At 40.0% G+C, this 26,582-nt stretch overlaps 1 protein-coding gene across 16 annotated transcripts in view; it reads left to right on the top strand.

Moving 5' to 3' along the window:
- Positions 1-26,582, top strand: part of mark3a (MAP/microtubule affinity-regulating kinase 3a) — a 113,955-nt gene that overhangs the window by 55,840 nt on the left and 31,533 nt on the right. For 9 of the 16 annotated variants that reach the window (XM_072916243.1, XM_061987445.2, XM_061987442.2 and 6 more), the window contains exons 6-11: positions 7,387-7,452; positions 12,435-12,505; positions 14,344-14,400; positions 21,559-21,795; positions 21,861-22,001; positions 25,193-25,292. In XM_072916243.1, coding sequence (XP_072772344.1) covers positions 7,387-7,452; positions 12,435-12,505; positions 14,344-14,400; positions 21,559-21,795; positions 21,861-22,001; positions 25,193-25,292 — 672 coding nt within the window. The remainder of the gene's footprint in view (positions 1-7,386; positions 7,453-12,434; positions 12,506-14,343; positions 14,401-21,558; positions 21,796-21,860; positions 22,002-25,192; positions 25,293-26,582) is intronic. The other 7 variants (XM_061987444.2, XM_072916244.1, XM_061987448.2 and 4 more) reach the window with 1 other exon arrangement.

Here is a 26,582-nt window from a genome sequence, read left to right as displayed (position 1 = left end):
AGAGAATAAATTATGAAAAAAACACTTAATTGAACGGTTTAAAAGAGGAGAAAACACGAAAAAAATAAAAATAAAATTTTGAAACATAGTTTATCTTCAATTTCGACTCTTTAAAATTCAAAATTCAACCGACAAAAAGAAGAGAAAAACTAGCTAATTTGAATCTTTTTGAAAAAATTAAAAAAAGAATTTATGGAACATCATTAGTAATTTTTCCTGATTAAGATAAATTTTAGAATTTTGATGACATGTTTTAAATTGGTTAAAATCCAATCTGCACTTTGTTAGAATATTTAACAAATTGGACCAAGCTATATTTCTAACAAAGACAAATCAGTATTTCTTCCAGATTTTCCAGAAGAAAAATTTTAAAAGAAATTCAAAATACTTTGAAATAAGATTTAAATTTGATTCTACAGATTTTCTAGATTTGCCAGAATAATTTTTTTGAATTTTAATCATAGTAAGTTTGAAGAAATATTTCACAAATATTCTTCGTCCAAAAAAACAGAAGCTAAAATATTTATTATTCTTTACAATAAAAATTTTTTTTTTTTACTTGAACATTGATTTAAATTGTCAGGAAAGAAGAGGAAGACATTTAAAAGGTAAAAAGGTATATTTGTTTCAAAATCCTAAAATCATTTTTAAGGTTGTATTTTTTTCTCTAAAATTGTATTTCTAAAAGTAATAAGAAGCAAAGTAAAAAAATAAATGAATTTATTTAAACAAGTGAAGACCCATCCATCCATCCATTTTCTACCGCTTATTCCAAGTGAAGACCAAGTCTTTAATATATTTTCTTGGATTTGCGCCGATGCATCGGTGTTGCCGGACCCATCACTAGTAAAGACACTTAATTTCACATGTAATATATCACTAAATTGATGATTAACGTCCGTGCACTTTAGTCACTTAAACATTCAAGAGGTTTCCTTGGCTCCTCGTCAGTGTGTGCTGATTTTAGAAATAGTGTACACTTCACTGCACATGCAATAAAATCACCATGTTGCAGATTAAACATGTTATAATTCCACGAGTGTATGGGCGCTTAAGGCACTTAAAAAAACATTCATAATGTTCCCCGGGCTATGTGTAATTGCAGGCTGGTTTTAAAGATAATGTACATGCCATTGTACGTCAAGTATAACAAAATAAACATAATAACAAAGGTTTTAATGCCGCCAAAGCTTTTCATATGCCCTGCCGAACATTGCCCAAATAAACTTGATTAAACCTTTCAAACTAGGGTTGATCATGTATGCAGTTCTCCCACCACCCCACTGAGGGCAACAGCGTGGCATATGTGTCACACTGAAGCAGCAGCGGGGTGAGTAGAAGAAGACTACTCATTCAACCCTGGAAAAAAATTAAAATTGCAAAAACTGGACTTTTAACAACGACTGGACAATAAAGTATGAATGTTCTGCCCCGAGTGAGTGCTCAAGGCATTGTTTCCCGTCTGACCTTTTAAGGGGCGACAGTGTTCCAGACAGGCAGCAAGAACGATAGAAATCCACACAAAACTTGGTCTAATCTTCATAAGTAGACATTGTGCATAAATATATTTCGTTTTTGTATTGGAATTTTTGACTTTGTGATGTCTTTTTGTATTCGTGGTCGTGTTGTTTTTGTCTAAGAGTAACGATCAAACCTCGTTTAATACATGTAGCGCTAAATTTGACCTGTAGAGGGCAATAAAGCGACACTTTAGGTTTAATTGTGATGAGTCACATGCGTTGTGCAATGTTTGCTGTGGATGTTGTTAAATTACTATTTGAGTAATCACATGTAGTTTATTCTGTGAATGTATTAACACTAAACCTATTTTATTTATATAAAATACACAATGGACATGATGCATGATTTTGTAATGTTTGTTTTACGTTTATATTTTCAGTCTTACAAACCTAAATGAAGGAAGATTATATTAATATTTCAAAAGAAGGTCTGGAGCTTCTGTTTCTTCATGCTGTGAACCATCTGTTGAGCTGCACATGCTGGACTCGAGTAGCGAGGGCAGAATAATTCATTTATTGACTTAGACTTAGACAAACTTTATTGATCCACAAGGCAGTGCAGTGGAAAGCTGATGTTTTTACTTTGCAATTAAGTAAACATAGTCTCAAAGGAATTTAACTAATTTCTGACGAAACATCCAAATTTCAATGTCGGGCCCTTGAGCCCTTGGGCTCTAGAAACTGCGGCCTTCGTCATGATGTATTTGAAAAGCCCTGGTGGAATGCCACCAAGTTTGCTTTTGATTGGACCAAATGTGCATGACAACAGGTGTATGCGTTTGTGTGTAGCCGGAGACTGTTTTGAAACTACACCTGCGTGGATGGAAATCGTTTTAACCCCGGATATGTGATTTTGAAACGATCTGTGATTGTGAGGGTATGACCTTAGGCCAGTGTTTTTCAACCTTTTTTGAACTAAGGCACATTTTTTTAAATAGAAACAGAAAAGTTTAAAAAATGAAACGCCACCAGGTTGTTGTGCCTTATTTTGAGTTTGTTGTTGTTTTCCTGTGTGTAGTGCTTTAGTTCCTGTCTTGCACTGTTATTTTGGTGACCCTTCCTTCCTGTTTTGTTGGTGTTTTCCTGTAGCAGCTTCACTCCTTCCTTTTCAGTGCTATTGCCTGACCTGCTTTGTGTTAGCAATCAAGACTATTTAAGTTGTGCGTACGCTATCCTTCTTTGTGGGGACACTGTTGATTGTCATGTACGGATGTACTTTGTGGACGCCATCTCTGCTCCACACGCTGTAAGTTTTTGCTGTCGTCCAGCATTCTGTTTTTGTTTACTTTGTAGCAAGTTCAGTTTTACTTTTGTTTTGTATAGCCATCCCTATACTTCAGTGCCTTTTCCTTTCCCTTTTGTTCGTTTTTGGTTTAATCATTACATACTATTTTACCTGCACGCCTTCTCCCGCTGTGCTCTGCATATTGGGATCACGACAAACCATCCTCGACGCATTACGACTTTTACAAAGCAATGAACTACCTGCTGCCACCTACCGATATGGAGTATTACATGGTTACCCTGCCGAGCTCTACACAGCACAGACACTCGACAACCGCACATTATTTGCAGATTCTAATTATTGATTTGCAAAAAAATATTTTTAGACCAATTATTATTATTATTATTAGCCTTTATTTAACCAGGTAAAATCCCATTGAGATCAAAGATCTCTTTTCCAAGGGAGACCTGGCCAAGAGGGCAGCAGCAAGGTTACATTAAAAACAGTAAACAAATACATAAAACATCACATTTACAACATTAAAACTTGCTCACATGACACATGTGCATACAGACAAGGTAGACTGCAGTCCTTTCACAGAAGCTTTAAACTCATTCAACGTAACTAGGGTTTGAAGTTTAATATTTGATTGTAGGTTATTCCAAGCCTTCGGTGCTGAAAACTTACTTTGGGGACGACAAATTGCAGAACATTCATTGAACGAAGATTGTGACTTCCTTGTTTCTTTGTTAAAAGACAAGACAGATAAGATGGAGTGATACCCAGAATGGTTTTGTAGATGAAAACATACCAATGATTGAGGCGTCGAGCACATAAAGATGTCCAGTTAACCATTGAGTATAACACACAATGGTGAGTAAGGGGAGCGCAGTTGGTGATGAATCTCAGTGCTATGGCGTCACATTAGTGCCAAAAATCAGAGCGCATAAAAACTGTTATCGCGCGCTGATTCTCCACTTCGTGCGCGCGCGCGACACCCTTTTGCGCGCGCGTTGCCTTTCTGCGCGTGCGCCGTCTCGGTCTGTGCGCGCTCTGTGTACTCCTGGCATCTCTCCTCACGCTGTCATGTTTCTTTTTGGCACTTTGGGGGCGTGTATGCTTAGACGGCCCCTCCTTTCTGATTGGCTCTGAGCATTTTTCATATGACCAATCATTCTCCAGCGTAGCAACGTTGTAGCCATCTTACCTCGGACATCTAGCCTCAATCATTACATTGATGTCAATGGTGCATGTACTAATTAAATTACCATAACTTGCTCGATTTTCGACCAATTTACAAACGGTTTGCCTTGTTACAAATCTTATTACATGTAGATATGACATAGGATGCTGTACCTGTTGAAATTACCTCTTTCGCTTTAAAAAAAAAAAAGACTTAATTGTGCAACATAGTTGTGTAGGGTCAGTGTTAGTCAGTTCTCTGATCATTTTAAACTGTTTCAGAATGCATTATTAAAAGCTATTTTTAACATTTTAAAAACAAAATTCAAAGATTATTTCATTAATTTTATGGCTGAATCAAAAGAAATTCCATAAATTAGAAAACAAATGTTCAAGAAGAAGTGAAAATATAAAATAATGTTATGGTTGGATGTTATTGCTGGTGGACCAGTTCTGGCTGAAAGATGTGGTTATTGTGTTTGTTGTCTTATTATTTATTTGGGTCACATTTTGTATTACCCTGTATTGTGTTTATGTGGTATGAAATAACCTTCATCAGCGCGCGTCATTTTTTTATCCACTTCTTCCTCCGTAAATCTTGATACATATTGACGATGACCCGCCCTGCTATACTTCTGATTGGCTCTGAGCATTTTTCAGCATTTTTCGCCTGACCAATCAGAAAGAAGGGGCCGTCTAAGCATACCCGGCCCCAAAGTGCCAAAAAGAAACATGACAGCGCGAGGAGAGATGCCAGGAGTACACAGAGAGCGCGCAGAAAGGCACCACGTGCGCGCAAAAGGGTGTCGCGCGCGCGCGCACGAAGTGGAGAATCAGCGCGCGATAACAGTTTTTATGCGCTCGGATTTTTGGCACTAATGTGACGCCATACAGTGCCCCGTGGTACACACTATCCAGCTTGTGGAGACAACCAGCAGTAGCATTCATGTACAACACATCTCCATAGTCAATAACAGGTAAAAAGGTTGTTTCCACCAATTTCTGTTTCACAGTAAAAGAAAAGCAAGACTTGTTTCTATAATAAAATCCTAGTAAAAGTTTTGTTTGTTTTTTTACAACATACTGAATGTGCTCCTTAAAACTCAAGTGGTCATCAATTAAAAATGCTAAATATTTAAAAGCAGATACTAACATAATTTGTTGCCCATTTTTTGTTAAAACGTTCTCACACAGTGCTGATCTTACAGTTTTTGATGTGGCCAATTAGGTGAAGTTGCAAAATTTCCCACGGCACACCAGACAATATCTCACGGCGCAGTGGTTGAAAAACACTGCCTTAGGCCACGGATCGTTTCAAGAACGCATATCCGGGGTTAAACAATCTCCTTCCACGCAGGTGTAGTTTAAAAACTGTCTCTGTCTACTAGGGATGTCTCGATCCGATATTTGGATCAGATCGGCTGCCGATATTTGCAAAAAAATGCGTATCGGCAAGGCATGGGAAAATGCCGATCCAGATCCAGTTTTAAAAAAAAACTCCAGTCCGTGTTTTCCAACGCACCTATTTAAATAATACATTCCACTTTTCTGCTGCTCCTAATTTCCGTTCCGCATTTTCCAGCACACCTTCAACACATCCACACGTCTATAGATTCTCACACAGTTGATTTTAGCTGCTGGCATTACACGACAGGCTCTTCTCACTCTTTTTTTGTGTCTCCCTCTCACAGACAGCAAGCGCACCTTCTTACACACGTCACATACGTATACGTCCTCCCCGAGCAGAGAGGTAGCAGTATGGCTAATGTTAGCTGTGATGCTAGCGCAGCCGTGCGAGCAACGCTCCCTCTAAGGTGCTCGCCTGTGCAATTACGCACTGCTCAAGAGTCCTCTGCGCATAGCAATTATATGCCACGCACAAAATCTAATAAAAAAATAAGCGCATAACAATTTTCGACACACGGACACGACAGAGAAAACAGTTTTCGTCATCATTGTTCAAATATTGTGACGTCTGTCGAGACGCTTATCTCCATTCGGTGCCACACGTCCACACCATCAAAATGCTGAAGCAAAAAATTTCCACATCAACACCGTATGGAAAAATGTGTGATTTTTTTAGTTGTGATTTCCTTCTCTGCATGAAAGTTTAAAAGTAGCATATATTAATGCAGTATGAAGAAGAATGTTTTAATGTAGACATGCAAGCCTTGAAAGAACATTTTGAAAATCAAGACTACATTTCCTGCAAATGGGTGCTATATTTTAACTTTAGATTTATTCTCATATCAAACTCTTTTGGCTGTCTTTTTGACACTTACATCCGGCGCCCCCCTCCACAACCCGGATTATAAATAATGTAAGTAATTCAATGTGATTATCTTGTGTGATGACTGTATTATGATGATAGTATATATCTGGTAGTATATATCTGTATCATGAATCAATTTAAGTGGACCCCGACTTAAACAAGTTGAAAAACTTATTCGGGTGTTACCATTTAGTAGTCAATTGTACGGAATATGTACTTCACTGTGCAACCTACTAATAAAAGTCTCAATCAATCAATCAAAACACATAGAATCATCATACTGCTGTGATTATATGCATCAAGTGTTCATTCAAGGCTAAGGCAAAATATCGAGATATATATCGTGTATCGCAATATGGCCTTAAAATATCGCAATATTAAAAAAAGGCCATATTGCCCAGCCCTTGTTTCAATGATGCCATTTCTGTTTGTCGTGTATAATTTTGTCTATTTTGTGTTTATCCTTGAATAAACAGGTCAGTTTCTTGTTACCAACCATTGTGTATTATTCAAACTCCCCTAATTCAGCTGGCTAGTTGTTATCAAGAGTACTAAAACCCTTTTCAACATGATTCTGACAACTAAGTAGGCTAAATAACTTTAAACTTTAATACATGCTTGGATAGGTCAGTATCGGTATCGGATCGGAATTGCAAAAACAATATCGGTATCGGATCGGAAGTGCAAAAACCTGGATCGGGACATCCCTACTGTCTACACACAAACACATACACCTGTTGTCATGCACATTTGGTCCAGTCAGAAGCGGACTTGATGGCATTACACCTTTTTGTTTCTTATAATAATGATTGGCCTCTAATCGTGTTTGATTTCTTTCCTATGCAGTGTAACGTGCTCTGCGGGACTGTGATTTATAATTACCAAGCTGATAGTAAACACTCACCAAGCAAACGTCTATTTATCCCTCTGCTCGTCTCCCATCCCACCTTGTCTATTTTTAGCCCGTCTCCCACTCTTTCATATCCACGTGCTGCACAAACACCGCAGCATGCTTCTTATTGAGTGGTCACGACACACACACACACACACACACACACACACACACACACACACACACACACACACACACACACACACACACACACACACACACACACACACACACACACACACACACACACACACACACACGAGCTGATGTTGTTCGTCCTTCATGTGTCTTGCAGTCAAGCTGTTTGAGGTGATTGAGACGGAGAGGACGCTCTACCTGGTGATGGAGTACGCCAGCGGAGGTGAGCTGCCCTCCATGTTGCACCTGCACAACATTCACTAGATAGTCATAAACTTTTTTGGTTTTTTTTATCATGGAAGTGTGCACAGACAAGCTGGTTTAGACCAGATTTCCACTGACATGTCCAATTCCTATTCAGCACTCACGTCCATAAAAAATACTCAACTTTTATTTTTCAAATCAAGCAGCGTCACACTCTAATGACCTCACATAAGACGTCCCCCCCCCCCCCAAATCAATTTCTTGGAAAAGGTCTCATTGTGACGGCGGGCAAAAGTGGCGGTGAAGGCAGACTAAATCGCATTAGCCCTGAGACGAGCACTCTGATCAGAGGCCAATTGCATTAGATCTTAATAAAGTCAATCTAACGGTTTTTTTTTTCTTTTGTTGCTGAGGCATTGATTCTTACTTGGGATTCAAGCCGGACAGAAGAGTCGTAGGTCGTCTTCTCTGGTGCATTGTAATGAGCTGATTATTTCACCGCGTGACAAATATGTCAACGGGAAAAACGTCCATGTTTTGCTGAGTTCGTATACAAAAAAATGTCTTGACTGAATTTGAGATGAATAAGGGTGTAACAATACATGATATTTTTGGTAAGAACATTCACAATACAAAGGCAGTACCGTATTTTTCGGAGTATAAGTCGCTCCGGAGTATAAGTCGCACCGGCCGAAAATGCATAATAAAGAAGGAAAAAAACATATATAAGTCGCACTGGAGTACAAGTCGCATTTTTTGGGGAAATGTATTTGATAAAAGCCAACACCAAGAATAGACATTTGAAAGGCAATTTAAAATAAATAAAGAATAGTGAACAACAGGCTGAATAAGTGTACGTTATATGAGGCATAAATAACCAACTGGTATGTTAACGTAACATATTATGGTAAGAGTCATTCAAATAACTATAACATATAGAACATGCTATACGTTTACCAAACAATCTGTCACTCCTAATCGCTAAATCCCATGAAATCTTATACGTCTAGTCTCTTACGTGAATGAGATAAATAATATTATTTGATATTTTACGGTAACGTGTTAATAATTCCACACATAAGTCGCTCCTGAGTATAAGTCGCACCCCCGGCCAAACTATGAAAAAAAACTGCGACTTATAGTCCGAAAAATACGGTAGCAGGGATGGATACCTTGAAGTAGAAAGCGGTACTCAACGATGCTAGTTTTTGGTACTTTTGTGTGTGTGTGTCTATTTTTGGGGTAATTAATGTGAATGTATTTAATAGTAAAATATGTTTTAAAATTTAAAGGGGAACATTATCACCAGACCTATGTAAGCGTCAATATATACCTTGATGTTGCAGAAAAAAGACCATATATTTTTTTTAACCGATTTCCGAACTCTAAATGGGTTAATTTTGGCGAATTAAACGCCTTTCTATTATTCGTTCTCGGAGCGATGATGTCACAACGTGACGTCACATCGGGAAGCAATCCGCCATTTTCTCAAACACCGAGTCAAATCAGCTCTGTTATTTTCCGTTTTTTCGACTGTTTTCCGTACCTTGGAGACATCATGCCTCGTCGGTGTGTTGTCGGAGGGTGTAACAACACGAACAGAGACGGATTCAAGTTGCACCAGTGGCCCAAAGATGCGAAAGTGGCAAGAAATTGGACGTTTGTTCCGCACACTTTACCGACGAAAGCTATGCTACGACAGAGATGGCAAGAATGTGTGGATATCCTGCGACACTCAAAGCAGATGCATTTGCAACGATAAAGTCAAAGAAATCTGCCGCCAGACCCCCAGGAAAAGAGAGCGGATGAGGGTATGTCTACAGAATATATTAATTGATGAAAACTGGGCTGTCTGCACTCTCAAAGTGCATGTTGTTGCCTAATGTATTTCATATGCTGTAAACCTAGTTCATAGTTGTTAGTTTCCTTTAATGCCAAACAAACACATACCAATCGTTGGTTAGAAGGCGATCGCCAAATTCGTCCTCGCTTTCTCCCGTGTCGCTGGCTGTCGTGTCGTTTTCGTCGGTTTCACTTGCATACGGTTCAAACCAATATGGCTCAATAGCTTCAGTTTCTTCTTCAATTTCGTTTTCGCTACCTGCCTCCACACTACAACCATCCGTTTCAATACATGCGTAATCTGTTGAATCGCTTAAGCCGCTGAAATCCGAGTCTGAATCCGAGCTAATGTCGCTATATCTTGCTGTTCTATCCGCCATGTTTGTTTGTGTTGGCTTCACTATGTGACGTTACAGGAAAATGGACGGGTGTATATAACGATGGTTAAAATCAGGCACTTTGAAGCTTTTTTTAGGGATATTGCGTGATGGGTAAAATTTTGAAAAAAACTTCGAAAAATAAAATAAGCCACTGGGAACTGATTTTTAATGGTTTTAACCCTTCTGAAATTGTGATAATGTTCCCCTTTAACACTGAGCTGATAATAGTACCGTATTTTCTGGACAGTCGAAAAAACGGAAAATAACAGAGCTGATTTGACTCTGTGTTTGTAATGTGTTTGAGAAAATGGCGGATTGCTTCCCGATGTGATCGCTCCGAGAACGAATAATAGAAAGGCGTTTAATTTGCCAAAATTCACCCATTTAGAGTTCGGAAATCGGTTAAAAAAATATATGGTCTTTTTTCTGCAACATCAAGGTATATATTGACACTTACATAGGTCTGGTGATAATGTTCCCCTTTACATTTTAAAACATATTTTACTATTAAATAAGAAAACAACAAAATATAATTTTTTTTGGTTATTTATCTACCAAATTTGTAAACAATGGCATAACATACATATATAGACACACAGGGTTCATTGCCAGGGTTAATGTAGTCAACATGTATAAAATAAAAACTAAATAAGAAAAGGCTCAGAATGGTTTCTTAACAAAACCTTTCTACATATAAAGTGCTTTTTTTGATTGATTGATTGAGACTTTTATTAGTAGATTGCACAGTACAGTACATATTCCGTACAATTGACCACTACATGGTAACACCCCAATAAGTTGTTCAACTTGTTTAAGTCAGGGTCCACGTTAATCAACATTAAACTGCCTCAAGTTGTCGCTCAGATTAAATAAAATGACAAAACTTTTCTTACTTTGAGAGTGCAGACAGCCCATTTCAGGCGCGCTAAGAACATATATTTTTCCACGATTTCAGCACTCAGGTTAACCATACCTAAATAGACACAAAATACTGCATTACACAAGACTACCCGAATGTACTCGAATGATTGAAAAAAATAAATGTTTTTAAGCTAAATTATTGGTAAACACAGTTTATGTATAATTTACGTAAAACCGCGAGTAATGAATAAAGTTTTCATCATTTAATATATTCTGTAGACATACCCTCATCCTTTCTCTTTTCCTGAAAGCTGATCTGTCCAGTTTTGGAGTTGATGTCAGCATCTGCTTTGAGTGTCGCAGGATATCCACACATTCTTGCCAACTCTGTTGTAGCATAGCTTTCGTCGGTAAAGTGTGCGGAACAAACGACTGACCATTTCGTCGGCTTTCCCCACAGCCTCGTATTTTGAACAAATTTCGTCCAATTTCTTGCCACTTTCGCATCTTTGGGCCACTGGTGCAACTTGAATCCGTCCCTGTTCGTGTTGTTACACCCTCCGACAACACACCGACGAAAGTGAGAAAATGGCGGATTGCTTCCCGATGTGACGTCACCTTGTCATCGCTCCGAGAGCGAATAATAGAAAGGCGTTTAATTCGCCAAAATTCACCCATTTAGAGTTCGGAAATTGGTTAAAAAAATATATGGTCTTTTTTCTGCAACATCAAGGTATATATTGACGCTTACATAGGTCTGGTGATAATGTTCCCCTTTAACGAGGCAGGAGGGTCTTCCAGCTCTGGCTTTTATATGTTGTCGTAGCCCGGTCGTTGCTAACATGTCGTGTGTTGTGCCTCAGTGTACATTGTTTACACAACGTGCGATACGCTACTTAATTTGTCCGTGTGGAAACTCGTTCGGTACACCTCCGAACCGAACCAAAACCCCCGTACCGAAATGGTTCAATACAAATACACGTACTGTTACACCCCAGGGTCTATAAATGCATCCGGTCTCCCCTAGAGGGGGGGGTTACCCACATATGCGGTCCTCTCCAAGGTTTCTCATAGTCATTCACATCGACGTCCCACTGGGGTGAGTTTTTCCTTGCCCTTATGTGGGCTCTGTACCGAGGATGTCGTTGTGGCTTGTGCAGCCCTTTGAGACACTTGTGATTTAGGGCTATATAAATAAACATTGATTGATTGATTGATTGATACAAATCCACGCCATCCCATTCTAAACCTTTCAAAATACGCCCAAATTTGCACTTACGCAGATAAATAAACCGTAGCCTAATTGGACTCTGGACCATCGCCTGAAACCCAGACATACTGTACCTCTAGTTCACATGTTTGCAACCCAGCAGTTGATATTTTTAATTGATTGGACATTTACCTGTGTGTATTTTGTTTTAAAAATCACTTTCTAAACATTATGTATTACACCCGAAATGAACCAAACGGCGACCTTAAAACCGAGGTACGCTCAAACCAACTTATTACAGTTTTAAAGGATAAACAACTTTGAAAGGTCGCTGTCTAAGCTGCATGCCTCCCCGTGCTCTACACATCTAATGTCTGTGGAGGATGAGTCAGAATGTCGATGAGATGTTGCTTTTCTCGGCCTCTAAAGTTGACTGGCGCCCTCGCAGGTCAGCGTGCTGAGTGGGAGAATGTCAAGGATTCTGGGGGGGAAAAAGACAGCTCTTTCTGTTTCTTTGATCCGGTTTCAGTTTTCATCCCGAGAAGTGTCGGCTGTGGGAAGAGTGTCGTCGCACAGCAGCAGCGTGTACCCGCAGGAGAGGCTCCATGTGCAACAAGCGGTCGTAAAAGCGCCCCCGAACACACACATGGGGCGAACAGCTGTCTTGTATTTTTCTCTCTCACGGCTTTCTTTCCTTTGTCTTTGCAGGAGAGGTCTTCGACTACCTGGTAGCACATGGAAGAATGAAGGAAAAAGAGGCCAGGGCTAAATTTAGACAGGTACCCAGCTTTCACCCCTCCTGCTGCGCTCTGCTTTCACGCCTCTGCACCCGAGACCGCTCTCGTCCTGGGGGCGCTGGTCAAAACGCCGTCATCCGTCTCGGTTCTTGTTAAGTCACACGTCTCCGGCAAGACCCTTGTAATTGGGCCCGTGCTGTGGTAACGTTAATCGGTGTCACGTGACGTGTTAAAGAGACCTACTTAGGTTCGTCAATGAGCCACGAAAATAAAGCTAAGAAATAGACTGATTTGCATAACAGATCAGTTATTTCCAAATGGTGTCATTTGCACAATATGCCAAATAAAATACATTTTTAAAACCAGAGTAATGTTTTAGCAGGGTGCGTTTTAGTATTACCTTTGGCAGGAAGGATGTGTCAAACCAAAAGGTAGCTGTGCTTAAAGAGGAACTGCACTTTTTTGGGAATTTTGCCTCGTCTCAATCATTATGAAAGACTTGACGACGGATAGATTCTTTTAATAATGCATTCTAACTTGTAAACAAACGTAAAACGTCACCCTACAACAGAACCAATGGGAGGTCCTCTATTCCGCCCATAAAACCCAATAAATACCTATTCAAAAAGCGCCAACAATGCTCCATTTACATTTGGTGATTTGAATAATAACCAATTATTAGTGGTATTGTTATTATAAGCGCTAACGCAGACAAACTATTTAAAGCCTTACTGCCCCACCCGATCCTTAAGATCAGCCGATCAGCTGCTGTTGACGGTCCTTGACACAAGGCTGAAGCTTAGAGGTGACAGAGCTTTCGCCGCTGCTGCTCCCAAGCTCTGGAACGACCTACCTCTGAGTATTAGACAAGCCTCCTCTCTTCCTGTTTTTAAATCTCTCTTAAAAACATACTTTTATTCCATGGCTTTTAACACTGAGTGATATCCATCCTGCAATGGCGCCCCATAATACACCTGCTGTAAACATGTTTTTATGTTTTTATGTTTTATTTATTCTATTTTATTTATTTATTTTTTATCGTGTTTTGTTTGTGTTGTGTTGTGTTTGCTCGGTACTCGTATTATCTTTTAACCTGCCCATTGTACAGCACTTTGGCTACCCCTGTGGTAAATTTTAAATGTGCTTTATAAATAAAGTTGATTTGATTTGATTTAGAGCGGCGACGTGATCACTGGCATGTGTACCTCCTATTGACATCGAGTGGTCTGCTGTTTCCTCGCTTCCCTTCTCCGTGGAAGTTTATTCTAGATCATAAATCATGCCTCTTAACTGGACAGTTGAAGGCTGAGTAGGTATTCCGACAAGTTGGTACACTTTGCATTCCAATTTAGATCCAGGAATGGCGAGAACGACACAAAAGTACGCTTTTTTTGCGGGGATTATGTGATATTCTTAATCTAAATTAGAATATAAGAACGTCCTAGCAGTCTGCATCCAAATGACAGCAGACCTTGTACAGTAAGTGGTTGTGTTGTGTTTGTTGGCTCTCATAAAGTCTGCGGTGAGTAATAATCAGTGATGAAGAAAAAGAAGAGAACGTTGTGATGCGTTTTTTAAGTCAATGCGCCGCATATGCAATGTTATTATGAATGTGCCTGTTACTACATTACATATATATATACTTACATCATGTAGATAAACCTTAATGGAGGTGTTTGGTTCTTTTAAGTGCTGTATAGGCAGAATAGAGCAGTTTTCGTAAGCTCCGTTGTAAGCAGACTTTTGATCTAATTTATTTAATAGTTAGAATGCATTAACAAAATACATCCGTCATGTCTTTCATAATTGTGAACGATGGGCAAAATAAAAATAAAAATGTGCAGTTCCCCTTTTAGCTGTTTTTTTTTTCTTTCCTGCAGATTGTATCAGCGGTACAGTACTGCCACCAGAAGCACATTGTCCACAGAGACCTCAAGGTGAGTACACACACACACACACACTTACACACAAACATGCGAGCGCCAAACAACCAGCAGATTATATCCCCTAAAGCTGAAGAACCAGTTTTGTTACTAATGATGTGCAGCCTCAGCACAGCAGAATGCTCTGTGGCCTCATGAGAGCCACCAGTATCCAGCAGGAAGACCTTCACCGAGGCTTAACATTTGTCATCAGTGAGAGAGCCACCGTTGTTCAGGATCTGAGAGTATCGAAAAGGAGGTCATGTTATACCCAGAACGGCAGGTGTACAAATGTAATAGGATCCAACATTTGAAAATGACAATCCAATCTGATAAGATTTGACAGAGATATAAGCGTCTCCACATATTTCACATCCTGTCTGGTTTTAACTTGGTTTGACATTTCAGTAAGGATGTAACAATATCAAAATGTCGATATTATCACGGTATTAAAGGCACGGTACGATATTATTGTGGTATATGGCCAAAAACAAAATGCCATAAAGTGTTGTAAAAAACATTTACTGTAATTAAACACAGATATAATGCTAAAATACTCTAATCATATTTATTACAACAAACATGGATTTTTAGTGCAAATAATTGTGTAGGAACATCTAATGATTCAAGCAAATATTAAAACAGCATACAGTAACTTAGAGTTGATGTCTTTAAAGTGACAATGTCAGCATCATAACTAGAGATGTCCGATAATATCGGACTGCCGATATTACCGGCCGATAAATGCTTTAAAATGTAATATCGGAAATTATTCGTATCGGTTTCAAAAAGTAAAATTTATGACTTTTTAAAACACTGCTGTACGGAGTGGTACACGGACGTAGGGAGAAGTACAGAGAAGTTGCGTCTCCCAGTCATACTTGCCAACCCTCCCGATTTTCCCGGGAGACTCCCGAATTTCAGTACCCCTCCAGAAAATCTCCCAGGGCAACCATTCTCCCGAATTTTTCCCGATTTTCACCCAGACAACAATATTGGGGCGTGCCTTAAAGGCACTGCATTTGCGTTCCGGCCCAATCACATAATATCTACGGCTTTTCTGGAAATAGTTGCTTCGGCATTTTGCTGGTGTGGCACCGGCCGGAGATGTTGACATGCGGAGTTTCAAGCACTCTTCATTCTCTAGCGGGTGACTTTTCAAATGATGCTACACATTAGCAGTAATGCTACTTTTTGTAGCAACGCTTTTGCTGCATAAATGTTGAACATCTTCCCGCTTGAAGCCAAACCACCGCCGGACAATGGATCCCATGCTGTTTTTCTTGGGAATTAATTATTCTTCCTCCATTTGTTACCAGATTCGCACCTTCTCTCTCTCGTATTACCTCACCGCTAGCATCACAGCTAACGTTACCATGTCACTACCTCTCTGCTCCACGGGAGCGTGTGACGTTGCACACGTGACGTGTGTAAGAAGGTGCGCTTGGTTTAAGTCTCTGTGAGGCAGAGAGACAAGAAAGAGTGGGAAACGCCTGTAGTGTAATGCCCGCAGCTAAAAGCAACTGCGTGAGAATGTATACTCGAATATCACGATATAGTCATTTTCTATATCGCACAGAGACAAACCCGGGATATATCGACTATATCGATATATTGCCCAGCCCTAATTCCCCCCCCTTCTTTTCATACCGCTATGGCACTAACGCGCGAAGCCGCTAAAAGCGACGAAAAGTGTTAATGCGCTTGAAGCATGCTCATGGCGATTACATTTTCTTTTGTCTGTTTATTGTCTTATCGAATATCGACCCAGGCCTAGTAATGAGCAAAACAAGGTTCAGCAGAGTTTTCAGATGATATAAGTCCTTATCTTCCTCTATGGTAGTGGTTCTCAACCTTTTTTCAGTGATGTAGCCCCTAATCAGAGCAAAGCATTTTTGGTTGGAAAAAAAGAGATAAAGAAGTAAAATACAGCACTATGTCATCAGTTTTTGATATATTAAATTGTATAACAGTGCAAAATATTGCTCATTTGTAGTGGTCTTTCTTGAACTATTTGGAAAAAAAGATATAAAAATAACTAGAAACTTGTTGAAAAATAAACAGTGATTCAATTATAAATAAAGATTTCTACACATAGAAGTAATCATCAACTTAAAGTGCCCTCTTTGGGGATTGTAATAGAGATCCATCTGGATTCATGAACTTAATTCTAAACATTTCTTCACACAAAAAGAAATCTTTAAAGGGGAACATTATCACCAGACCTATGTAAGCGTCAATATATACCTTGATGTTGCAGAAAAAAGACCATATATTTTTTTAACCGATTTCCGAACTCTAAATGGGTGAATTTTGGCGAATTAAACGCCTTTCTATTATTCGCTCTCAAACACATTACAAACACCGAGTCAAATCAGCTCTGTTATTTTCCGTTTTTTCGACTGTTTTCCGTACCTTGGAGACATCATGCCTCGTCGGTGTGTTGTCGGAGGGTGTAACAACACGAACAGGGACGGATTCAAGTTGCACCAGTGGCCCAAAGATGCGAAAGTGGCAAGAAATTGGACGTTTGTTCCGCACACTTTACCGACGAAAGCTATGCTACGACAGAGATGGCAAGAATGTGTGGATATCCTGCGACACTCAAAGCAGATGCATTTCCAACTGGACTGGACAGATCAGCTTTCAGGAAAAGAGAGCGGATGAGGGTATGTCTACAGAATATATTAATTGATGAAAACTGGGCTGTCTGCACTCTCAAAGTGCATGTTGTTGCCAAATGTATTTCATATGCTGTAAACCTAGTTCATTGTTGTTAGTTTCCTTTAATGCCAAACAAACACATACCAATCGTTGGGTAGAAGGCGATCGCCGAATTCGTCCTCGCTTTCTCCCGTGTCGCTGGCTGTCGTGTCGTTTTCGTCGGTTTCGCTTGCATACGGTTCAAACCGATATGGCTCAATAGCTTCAGTTTCTTCTTCAATTTCGTTTTCGCTACCTGCCTCCACACTACAACCATCCGTTTCAATACATGCGTAATCTGTTGAATCGCTTAAGCCGCTGAAATCCGAGTCTGAATCCGAGCTAATGTCGCTATTCCTTGCTGTTCTATCCGCCATGTTTGTTTGTATTGGCATCACTGTGTGACGTCACAGGAAAATGGACGGGTGTATATAATGATGGTTAAAATCAGGCACTTTGAAGCTTTTTTTAGGGATATTGCGTGATGGGTAAAATTTTGAAAAAAACTTTAAAAAATAAAATAAGCCACTGGGAACTGATTTTTAATGGTTTTAACCCTTCTGAAATTGTGATAATGTTCCCCTTTAACATCAATATTTATGGAACATGTCCACAGAAAATCTAGCTGTCAACACTGAATATTGCATTGTTGCATTTCTTTTCACAGTTCTTTTTGACAGACATTTTAGTGAGAAACCTGAGCGTGTGCTTCACTGAGGATCTTTTAGTTGATTGACAGTCGGTGCCGTGTGGCACCGCCAGGTAGGGTCAAACCATCATGGCATGGGGGAAACTCTGGGTTTATGGTAATGAATGGAATAGCCTACTTGATTTGATGTTCAGTTTATGAACTTACATTCATATTTTGTTGAAGTATTATTCAATAAATATATTTATAAAGGATTTTTGAATTGTTGCTATTTTTAGAATATTAAAAAAAAATCTCACGTACCCCTTGGCATACCTTCAAGTACCCCCAGGGGTATGCGTACCCCCATTTGAGAACCACTGCTCTATGGTGTCATGAAATATTCAAATAAGAAATGAGTGTCCACCTTTCGAGGCTGATTAAGTCTGACTCACGTTGTCTAGAAAGGTCAGAGTGAAGCACGCACATGCACTTAATGCATCTGAGCGTAACATGTCTCCCACTACACCAGCATTTCACGTCGAAATCTCGACGCTCGTGTGGGTATGGCCTTGCAGCGTCCTCATGGAATGCCATGAATGATCCATGAGTGTGCTCGTCTGTGTTTGCCAACACGTCACGCTTATTAGCGGTGTCCTCTGAGTCGTGTATGAAGAGAGCTTGGCCAACTCGGTTTCAGGCCATCTCCACAATGATTGGTCAAAAGGCGCTCACGTGACTGCAGGGCGCCATGACTGCTACTAACTTTGAGCTGATGCTATGGGCTTCCCCGGAAAGAAGACAAGTATGGGAAGTGAAGGTATGCCAACAACACTGTAGAGCCACCGACTACAGCGTCTGGTGCCAGGTAAACACACGACATGACGTCTGCGTTTTGTTCAGGAGAGAACACACAGAAGCTTATACAAGTCATAACAGAAGAAATTAGTAAATTAAAGAGATGGTTTGACAAAAACAGACTATCTTAGAATCAGTAAAACTAAAATAATGCAATTTGGTAACAGTAGACTATAAATAGAAGGACATTGAAAGAGTAAATGGGTGTAATAATCATACTTGCCAACCTTGAGACCTCCGATTTCGGGAGGTGGGGGTGGGGGGTGTGGTCGGGGCGTGGTTGGGGCGTGGCTAATAGGGGAGGAATATATTTACAGCTAGAATTCACCAAGTCAAGTATATATATATATATATATATATATATAAGAAATATTTGAGTTTTTCCTTGCCCTTATGTGGGCTATACCGAGGATGTCGTTGTGGCTTGTGCAGCCCTTTGAGACACTTGTGATTTAGGGCTATATAAATAAACATTGATTGATTGATTGATTTGAGTAAGTAAGTCAAGTATTTCATATATATATATATATATATATATATATATATATATATATATATATATAAAATAAATACTTGACTTTCAGTGAATTCTAGCTCTATATATATATATATATTTATTTTATTTTATTTTATTTTTTTATTACACACACATGACACTCATCTACTCATTGTTGAGTTAAGGGTTGAATTGTCCATCTTTGTTCTATTCTTTGTCACTATTTTTCTAACCATGCTGAACACCCTCTCTGATGACTCATTCTGCTTCGTCTCCTTGTTGTGTGCGCAGTTGTGCACTGCACTCTCTAAAAGCCGTATATGTTAATGTCACATATGCATGTACAGTAGATGGGAGTATTGTCCTGTTTAAGAGTGTCACAACATTGCTGTTTACGGCAGACAAACAGCTTTACAAGCTGTCCTCACTCAGGTCTGCATGGAGCTGGAGGAGGCGTGGCCTCCAGCTCCGCCGGAATTTCGGGATATTTTCGGGAGAAAATTTCGTTTTCGGGAGAGGCGCTGAATTTCGGGAGTCTCCCGGAAAATCCGGGAGGGTTGGCAAGTATGGTAATAATAGATGAGGAAATTAACTGGAAATCTCATAATGCAATGTACTATATAAAGTGGCAAGAAATACATCAATAATGATTAAAGCAAAATATGTTCTGGACCAAAAATCACTCAATATTCTCTCCTGATCGCCAGTGTTACCATATCTGTATAACTACAAAAGTACACCTATTCACTTAGCATGTTACAAAAAAGATAGATCAGTTAGAATAAAACTTAAAGATACAAGGATTACAAGTTGACATACTTCACACACAAGTCACAATTTGTCCTTGATCGTTGGTGCAATGCTAGTCAGAATCAGAATCATCCTAATTGTCTTCATACAAATGTAAAATGACATTTTGCAGACTCCTCCCCTTCCTTGTGGAAAATCTTAAATAGGTTCAATTATAGATACAATGTAAAGTGTGGGTATCTTGCTAAATTTCACTAAAACAATCAATCATGTGAGAGGTTGGCAAGGCAACTTAATTTATATAGCACGTTTACAACAATTTTTAAATTGGACCAAAGTGCTTTACAGGTTAAAAAGCATACAGCAAAAAAACAAACAAAGAACATAAACAATGAATGAGCTAAACAAGAGTGCAAAAGCAATACGGTAGATGGGTTCGAATAAAAAGTAAAATTGCAAAATAAAAATAATGAAATAATAAAAGTGCGACAAATTGAAGAGGTTCATTTAGCCTACTGATGTGTATTTATAAATGGTTGATTTATATAGGCTAGCCTTAACTAGCCTATATAAATCAACCATTTATAAATAAATGAAAATCATGTGAGATACAAAGCAGTGCAAAAGTCCCAATTTAAAAGTGACTAGTTTGAAGATGCAAATAGTGCAAAACTGATTTAATATGTGATTTTATGAGGTAGTTGTGTAGGACTAAAAGAAACTGAAGAAAAAGGAAGATTTTGGCAATATAAGGGGTATTCATTTTTTTACTCGTTCTGTGTATTCTTTTTATGGTTATTGCGCCGTCGGGTGTGTCAGAGCAGTGGTCCCCAACTACCGATTGGTACCGGGCCGCACAAGAAAAAAAATATATATATATATATATACATATATATATATTTTTTATTTTTTATTAAATCAACATAAAACACACAATATATACATTATATATCAATATAGATCAATACAGTCTGCAGTGATTCAGTCCATAAGCACACATAATTGTATTTCTTTATGAAAAAAAAAAAAATTTTGTTTTTTTGTTTTTTTTGTTGTCCCCCTGGTCCGTGGGACAAATTTTCAAGCGTTGACCGGTCTGCAGCTACAAAAAGGTTGGGGACCACTGTGTTAGAGTGCCTGCTGGTCACGAAACAATGCGGGAATGTAGCAGCAGAGTGCGTCAAGTACGACTGGAAAATTACAATTTCACATAATAAAATGTTTTATTGTAAGTTTATGAGCTGGAGTATGTTTATATAGACTCATTATTTTTGGTTAATTTTGTCAGAAAATCTGACATCAAAAATGACATGGGCTCATGCCGCACACGTACTTGGTAGCAAAGATGGCGCTTGTTGTTTAGTTTCTGCATACTCTCTTTATACCCGACTCCGTGTCTTGTTTTCCCAGCATGCATCCAAATGTCTTGTAGGGATGCCGGCTACTTTCTCATTTTGGCAGATGATGCCTTCACTCATGCTGCGTCTGTCTCCTAATTATTCTTCTGCCCCAGGCAGCGTGCGATCATGAGCAGATGTTTCATTACATCTGATGTAATCACACCCAATTAAATACAAACGACATCTTAGGCAAGAAACAAACTCAATGGATGCTCCTTCATTCATACTTCCTCTCTCTGCTTTGATTGAAACATGGTGACTTTTAGAGGCGTGCTGTTCCACCCCAATACTGCACATTACAAAGTCTGCTGTAACCTTGACCCCCGTCTTCTCCGCAGGCTGAGAACCTTCTCCTGGACGCAGACATGAACATAAAGATCGCCGACTTTGGCTTCAGCAACGAGTTTACTTTAGGCAACAAGCTAGACACCTTCTGCGGCTCGCCGCCATACGCCGCCCCCGAGCTCTTCCAGGGCAAGAAGTACGACGGGCCGGAGGTGGACGTTTGGAGTTTGGGCGTCATCCTGTACACGCTGGTCAGCGGCTCGCTGCCCTTTGACGGACAGAACCTCAAGGTGAGATGTGATGTCGCCTACAACATGGCGCTAACTTGCTGACGTCATTGTGGTCACACTCGCAGGAGCTCCGCGAGCGGGTGCTGCGAGGAAAGTACCGCATCCCCTTCTACATGTCCACGGACTGCGAGAACCTTCTTAAGCGCTTCCTGGTCCTCAACCCAGCCAAGCGCGGTACTCTCGAGGTGAGGGAGGACGCCGAAAACGTAAATATACAGTTCAGTTTTTCAACCACCCCCCTCACCGTCACGAGCACGTCATCTGCACCGTCTGGAGAATGTCATCCCTCAAGCACCTCGCCACCCTCCGCTCCACTCTGCATCTCTCCTCCACCTGCCTGCGTCATCTTCTGTGGGGGCCCCAGGTCCAGTCCTGTGTGCTGGTCCCCATCACAAGCTCCTTCTTTTCCCCCGATGTCTGCGTCACACGCCGCCACTGTCCATGACACCATCTGATCTTCTCAAGTGTGCATGATTGCGTGCGAGGAAACAAACCCCGTTAGAAATTTCTACCATTCGTTACGCAGTTTATTAATGCCGATGCATAGTGTTTACCATTTAAGGATGGACTTAATTCATCAATTCTTGATTAATTATATATTATACTTTTCAGTTTCTTCAATACAGACAATATTTACAACTATAATCAACTAGAACATATATATATATATAATTATTGTAATTGGTTCTTAAGAGTATGTGAAAGTTCAACTCCTGCCTTGTTGACTCAGTGAAACCCTCCTTAAGGTTTCTTAATCAATCAGAAATATCAAGCAGCTAAAATGCGCCAAACATGGATAAGTGTAGAGTAGGTGTTTTGCATTTTTTACCCCCATTATCCCTTGGAATGGATTTCAATGGGCGTCAATCTGATTGTTTCTTCTTCTGTTGATTGGACACATTTTATCATATCCACAAAGTTCAAAGAGCAGGTTGTTATGTACGACTATGATTGTTGAATTTTTGTCCCGGTTTTTTTCCCCTGCACCATGACTGGGGAAGGTTGTTTTGATTGGTTTATATAATAATAATAGATTTTTTTGTAAAAGGCACTTTACATTGAGCATACAACCTCAAAGTGCTACAGTGTATTGAAAAAAAAAATAACAAAAAGATAATAAAAAAAATTAAAAAACTAGAACAGCCTAATAGCTAGAATTAGTATGCAGATATCTATAAAAAGGCTTTTTTTTAAAGAAGGGTTTTTAAGCCTTTTTTAAAAGCATCCACAGTCTGTGGTGCCCTCAGGTGGTCAGGGAGAGCATTCCACAGACTGGGAGCGGCGGAGCAGAAAGCCCGGTCTCCCATAGTTCGTAGTTTTGTCCTGGGAGGTTGGAGGAGGTTAGCCTGTCCGGAGCGAAGGTGTCGTGTGGAGGATTTGGGGGTGAATAGTTCTTTGAGGTAGAGGGGGGCATTTCCATGGAGGCACTGGTGGGTTAGTAGGGAGACTTTGTATTCGGGGCGGTATAGCTCGGTTGGTAGAGCGGCCGTGCCAGCAACTTGAGGGTTGCAGGTTCGATCCCCGCTTCCGCCATCCTAGTCACTGCTGTTGTGTCCTTGGGCAAGACACTTTACCCAACTTCTCCCAGTGCCACCCACACTGGTTTAAATGTAACTTAGATATTGGGTTTCACTATGTAAAGTGAAAAGCGCTATATAAACATAATTCACTTCACTTCACTTCACACTTGTATTCAACCTGAGTGGAACAGGAAGCCAGTGAAGGGATTTGAGAATTGGTGTGATGTGGTTGTATTTCCGCACTCTGATCAGGATCCTAGCAACACTATTCTGTAAGTGCTGCAGCTTCTGGATGTTCTTGCTTGGGATTCCGACAAGAAGTGCGTTGCAGTAGTCTAGCCTGGAGGAGACAAAGGCGTGGACGAGCCTCTCGGCATCAGACAGAGTGAGTGAGGGGCGGAGTTTAGCAATGTTCCTGAGGTGGTAGAAGGAGATCTTGCACAGTTGTTTTATTTGAGCCTCAAAGGTCAGGTGAGGGTCCATTCTAACACCCAGATTAGTGACTGAGGATGAGAGGTGAATGTCGTGGTATTAGTAAATGCTATGCTGCGCTTCTTTGAAAAGTACTAGTAATGGCACTTGGCCCTCGGGCCGTAGTTTGGACACCCCTGAACTAGAATCTGTGCAAGTCCAGTAGGAATTGTGTGTGAATGCCGCAGAAACGTGTGAGTTGAACTGAAATGTGTCCTAATCCAGGGTGAGTGGAGTGTGTTGATGGTGGAACCTTGACAAATGTGGGATATGGAGAAGTTTGTATTTTGCCCATTAATTTTCAGTGGGGATAAATTCCTGGTAATTTGAGAACCAGGATACATGCTGGCTTGAATGTCCAGGGTGAGTGTAACGTTTGGATGGTGAAACGGTTCAAATCGGGTGAGAAATGTGGGAATTGTGCAAGTTGAAATTTTGGCCCAGTCATTTTCAATGGGGAAAATGTCCGTGAATTTTGGGTAATCTGGGATTTTTGGGAAGACTCCGGAGTCTCGAATGTTTTATCAATCAATCTGTAATCAATCAGCAGCTAAAATGCGCCAAACATGGGGAATTGTGGAGAGAGAGTTTTGCATGTTTTCCCATCATGCATTGTAATGTATTTAAATGTGTGTAAAATTGATTTTATTTATTGTGATTTAATGCTTTTTAATAATATCCACAATGTTCAGTGAGCAGGTTGTTATATCTGACTTTTTGCGTTGGTTGCATTTTTTTCCCCCGCCATGACTAGGGAAGGTTGTTTAGATTGGGCCATATAAGTAAATTATGATTTACTCACATTGTTTATCAGATGGTGGAAAATTTGCAGTAGTCAGATATTTAACAGTTTTAAAACACCCTGTGGGACAGATTCCTTCTAAATTCATGACATTTTGTGGGTCAAACTGAAGTTTGGACATGCCTGGTATACAGCTTGGCACAGGTCGGAGAAAAGAAGCACTTGATTTGCTCCACCTACACAGCACAAACAAATAACTACTGGTTTGACCCCGTGCAGTATTAGCAGCAATATTGGGAATATGCTGATTAATATGTAAACACAAATATATTCTTACTTCTTGTCTTGTTTTTGTTCCTCAACAGGAATATTGTGTACATGTGAACATAGTGGTTGAGACCAATAAATGACACACACACAAATGCAGTCGGCGGTCGCGTGCGTCAGCCTCAGATGGCCCGCGGCGCTCATGGGTCATATCAGAGAATGATCCATACTAATTAGTTGCTCTCCTGATTAAAAGCTTACAGAAACATCGATCTGCAGCGAATGAAAACAACACAATGTTGATGTTGACTGTGAAAGGTCATCCACTTCAAAAGAACCTGTTTGTAGACGCCGTAAAAGACGAGCCGCTAACTTCCATCTTTCTGGGTTTTTGTAGCAAATCATGAAGGATCGATGGATCAATGCGGGATTCGAGGAAGACGAGCTCAAGCCTTACGTTGAACCAGAGCTGGACATCACCGATCAGAAGAGAATAGGTAAATAAATACTTTACTTTGATGTCATATGTGCTGCAAGTAGGTGACCACGCACGTGTTCTGGAAGTCTTTGAGGGGATTTAGGGCCCGAACAGCGGAGCAGGCCCCGCAAGGGCCCTGTTGAAATGGATGTTTTTTTCTTCTATACGTTTGGACGCCTTAAAATGCACGAAAAGTCCCCCATAAAATTCTATATTTTAGGGGTCCCGAATGCATACTTGCCAACTTTGAGACCTCCGATTTCGGGAGATGGTGGGGGTGGGGGGGGGGGTCCCGGGGGTGTGTGGTTGGGGGTGTGGTTAAGAGGGGAGGAGTATATTTACAGCTAGAATTCACCAAGTCAAGTATTTCATATATATATATATATATATATATATATATATAGAAATACTTGACTTTCAGTGAATTCTAGCTATATATATATATATATATATATATATATATATATATATATAAATAAGAAAAATATTTGAATTTCAGTGTTCATTTATTTACGCATATACACACACATAACACTCATCTACTCATTGTTGAGTTAAGGGTTGAATTGTCCATCCTTGTTCTATTCTCTGTCACTATTTTTCTAACCATGCTGAACACCCTCTCTGATGATGCATTCTGCTTCGTCTCCTTGTTGTGTGCGCAGTTGTGCACTGCACTCTCTAAAAGCCCGAGATGTTATTGTCACATATGCATGTACAGTAGATGGCAGTATTGTCCTGTTTAAGAGTGTCACAACATTGCTGTTTACGGCAGACCAACTGCTTTACGGACGTGAAAACAGGCTGTCGACACGTCCGCATGAATTTCGGGAAATTTTCGGGAGAAAATTTGTCCCGGGAGGTTTTCGGGAGAGGAGCTGAATTTCGGGAGTCTCCCGGAAAATCCAGGAGGGTTGGCAAGTATGCCCGAATGTGAAATTTCAAAATTGGCTCTCTAGCGGCACCTTTTTAAAATGAGGAAAAAAATTAGCGCCGATTTAGCGTATTGACACGAAAATTGCAGGAGACGTCTATCATGACAGGAAGCACATAAAAGACTCAGGAACCCATTCCAGAAAAGGATCAGGAAGTCGGCCATCTTTGTTTTTGTCTTCCATTTTTCGGCAAAAAAAAGAGGTTGTACTTAAAGAAACTCCTCCTGGGGATTTTGACCAAATGAGTCACGGTTAAAATAACAGATACTACAGATATAAGATATTATAAATTGTGAATAAATTGTTCCCACGCCATAAAATGTGGGCGTGGTATGTCGCCAAACTTGGCTCCAATGGTTTTTGGCCATTTTTCC

Source organism: Nerophis lumbriciformis, linkage group LG26, assembly GCF_033978685.3.
Source record: "Nerophis lumbriciformis linkage group LG26, RoL_Nlum_v2.1, whole genome shotgun sequence".
Classification (NCBI taxonomy): Eukaryota; Metazoa; Chordata; class Actinopteri; order Syngnathiformes; family Syngnathidae; genus Nerophis; species Nerophis lumbriciformis.
The sequence above is the reverse complement of the archived record's forward strand: the minus strand, read 5'-3'. Positions and strand labels throughout refer to the sequence as shown.